General features: G+C 37.0%; 1 protein-coding gene across 1 annotated transcript; it reads right to left on the bottom strand.

The window, feature by feature from the left end:
• Window positions 1-312: 312 nt before the first annotated feature.
• LOC107576726 (E3 ubiquitin-protein ligase rnf213-beta-like) lies at window positions 313-2,988 on the bottom strand. The gene is made up of 6 exons (XM_016262866.1): window positions 2,872-2,988; window positions 1,363-2,121; window positions 1,099-1,254; window positions 771-937; window positions 465-684; window positions 313-325 (listed from the first exon to the last, which is right to left on the bottom strand). The coding sequence occupies exons 2-6, from the start codon at window positions 2,091-2,093 to the stop codon at window positions 313-315; spliced, it is 1,287 nt and encodes a 428-aa protein (XP_016118352.1). The 5' UTR covers window positions 2,094-2,121; window positions 2,872-2,988.
• Window positions 2,989-3,479: the final 491 nt, after the last annotated feature.

Here is a 3,479-nt window from a genome sequence, read left to right on the forward strand (position 1 = left end):
ATTCAGTAGGCAAGGCTTTGCTTTATAGTGCGCATTAGGGGACATGGATAAAATCAAATTTTCTGAAACTACAGATTTGTCCAATAAACCTTACTTACAAGTCAGTTAAAGGTAGGGTTGATAGGGTTGTTTCCATCCTTTCAGAGACTACTTGGCAGAGTTTGCCCCAGTCCTTTGGGCCAAGATCCACATCACAGCCACAGCACACCTGGAACACTGAGAGGGCCACTTCCAATGATTTGATCTCAGACAAGCTCTCTGAAGTTTTCCCTCCAGATTCTCCTTTCAAAATCCAACTCAGTCTACTAGAAATCAGTTCTGAGACCTAAAACAAAGAGGGCAGAGCTATAATTCTACAGCTCTGTTAGGGTAGTCTTTTAAAAATGGAATAAAGAAAGCTCACACCTACTTCTATTTGAGAAGGGGAGAGATTTTCTAGAAATTTCAAACGTCTCATGACTGACTGAAAACATTGTTTGTAACTGTTTAGGTGTTCGATAAGTGTCTTGTTGTCTTCATCATTAAATGACCCCCATTTCTTAAACACTCTGTCCAGCAGTGCATGAGCAGAGGTCTCCCAGCATTTGCTAATTTCTTCTTGTGCATTCTGAAAGATCCAGTTCATCGCCCTTTCTTTAACAGATCTTGAACTTGAACTTATGTAACCTTCATAAAGGTGCAGTTCTTGAGAGGAAACACAACACAGATCAGGCATTACATTACATACAATGTACAATGAATTACCAAAGAACTGTAACACTTTTTAGTACCTTTTACTGTATTGTCAGTGGGGGTGTAAACATATCTTAATGCTGTTTCCATAATGGGGCCATTTTGTTTCTGCACTGCATATGTGTATTCTATTGGAACACCCCTGCCAATGCCTTGCCAAAGTGAAAATGTTGCTTCAATCAAATAGCCTTCCTGTTTTAGACCCCTAAGCAAAGAAAAACGACATTGAATTAAAAAACACTGACACTTTACAACACAAAGATCACATAACTTTTACACGTTCTTGTACAATTCATATTTTATTTGCTACCTGTAGGCTATAATATAGGCAACTATGTTGTCATTATACATTAATGAGAGACTTACAAAAAATATGTAATCTGTAGTTGAAAGACTTCATTCCCATGAAGGAGCAAAAGAGAGTCATGCTGTGTGTTAAATCTGAATTTTTTGTCCAGAACAGCATAAATGTAGAAAGTGAACATCGGTTGTTTGCTTGGAGCCCTCACTGGGGAAGATTTTCTATAAAAATAACATTATTAAATATTTAAACAATTAGTGGTCATATATGGTATCTATTAAGATCAAACATTTGATATTGTAAGTGCATTATATTATAATGTTGCAAACCTTCTTTTACTATTGTCTTGATCTGCTGCTGTCTGATTCCTCTGCTCCTTAGACAGTTCAGTCTTTCCTGTAGCAGCAGTTGCTGCTGCATAAGATTTGGGTTCTTCTGTTCCTGACTTGAGTTTAGTGTCTTTTTGTGAATCTCCTTCTGAACGTTTTTTATTTGCATCTTTGTCTTTCTGATTGTCTCTATCTTGTTTTTTTAAACCATCTGAGAGTTTGGTCTTTTCTTTAGTCTCCTCTGTAGGTTCTCTTGATTCACTCACTTTTCTTTTCTTTCTCTCAACACTTTCATCCTTTTCTCCATCAATTTCGTTTCCTTTGATCCTTGGTAGGCCAGTTTCCATCTGCATCTTAACATCTTCAGGATTGAGTTCTGTTGGCTGTGACACTTCTGTGGTCTCTGTGTTGCCATTGAGCTCTGTTTGTGTCTGCTGTGTTGCTTGACTGACAGTCTCCGTCTGAGTCTCCTTGTTTTCAAGCCTACTTGAGCTTGTTTGAGTCTGAACATCTTTACTCAGTGGTTCAGGCTCTGCTGCACCCGTGCTGTGCTGTCCACGGCCTCTGGATCTGGATCTGGATCTGGCCGGGCTTGGGTGACTAGTATGCTTGCCTTTTGTTTGGTTCTGTGAACGTGTTCTGGATGAAGATGTGCTACCATCTCTTTTTTTGGCCCCCTTCTTCTGTGCACCTGCCTTTCCTTTCTCTCCACTCTTTCTCTTCCTTGTCATTGTTTAACTTCTCACAGCTTGTGGCTTCCTGGTTGTTGCAAAAGAGGTTCAAAAGTCAAAGATTCTCAAAGATAAATATTTTATATGTCTGTAATATGCATGTAATATATAAATATAAACAATTTATGCATTTTTTAAATGAAAAAAATCATTTGGTTTTACTATAGGTCTACTATTATTAATCAGTAGTGAGGGAGGTACTACTGCAGTATTGTTTTTAACGTGTTTAAGCTATGATTTTCTATATCATATATGCCATAGTTTGCTGTACAGTGACCATTGTCTAACCATGGCAAGGAGCCATCCATGATTTTACCTGTGGTAATTAGCATATGGTCTTATCGCGAAAACTACAGTGGAAATATGGTATAATGACTATGGTAAATTTTCATAAGGAATCACAGGATATTGCATAGCCTTAGTGACTTCAAGGACAGATCTCAAATTCATAAGGTTTTTTTCCACAGCTCATAACTTAATCTCATAACAAACTCTACTCATCAATAACAACTTCCTTATAACTTCTCTTAGGTTTCCTTTATCAGACATAATACTGCCTCACACGTTTCCCGAAAAGAGAAATGTAAAAAGTGTCTAAATACAGTTAAATATAGGCAAATTTGAGAATACATAATTAAAAACCGCATCGGCTATAATAATAATAATAATAATAATATATAGGCCTATATGCCTATATATTAGAAAAAATAAACCTTTGTCAGAATCGTTTGCAAAGCGATCGTCTATAATATTAACAACAACATGCATTATGACATACTTGAATTGATCCTTGGCATTGTATAAAGATGACAGATGCATGTTTTGGGGAGTCGCTCTCCCTGAATAGTCTTCACTCCTGTCAGCAAACCGAGCTATGTGTTGCAGTTCCCCTCCGTTCTGCTTCTTATTGCATTCACTAAACTTTCGGTTTCGTTTCACCAGCTGGTTTCTATACACTGGTAGTTCCCTCCTCACAACTAACGAAAGCTTAACTCATGATAAATATTAATCTGATCCTTAAACTGACCTTGCATGACCACCCAAAGTAATTTTAATAGGCTACTATAATTGACATAGTTTAAACTAAAATGTAGGGTGAAATCAATAATAATAAGGTACAGCCTACTAAGGGAAACATAGTTTTAATATTACATTGAAAACATTGGAAGATATCACGGAACATTTATTTAACGATAGTAAATTACAATTCTCTCTCTCTTTAATTTTATTTATTTATTTATTTTTTAAACCCCTCATCCGTCCACTGCGGTCAAGCCAGCCGCACTTTTTTTGTCTTGCGCGTGTAATTGTGTACTTACGGTACGGGTGCTGAGAGCAGTCAAAATGCATGTAAAGAAGCTGTCATACCGACGTTTCCTTTATAAT

Source organism: Sinocyclocheilus grahami, unplaced genomic scaffold (genome assembly GCF_001515645.1).
Source record: "Sinocyclocheilus grahami isolate Dianchi unplaced genomic scaffold, SAMN03320097.WGS_v1.1 scaffold4232.1, whole genome shotgun sequence".
NCBI lineage: Eukaryota > Metazoa > Chordata > Actinopteri > Cypriniformes > Cyprinidae > Sinocyclocheilus > Sinocyclocheilus grahami.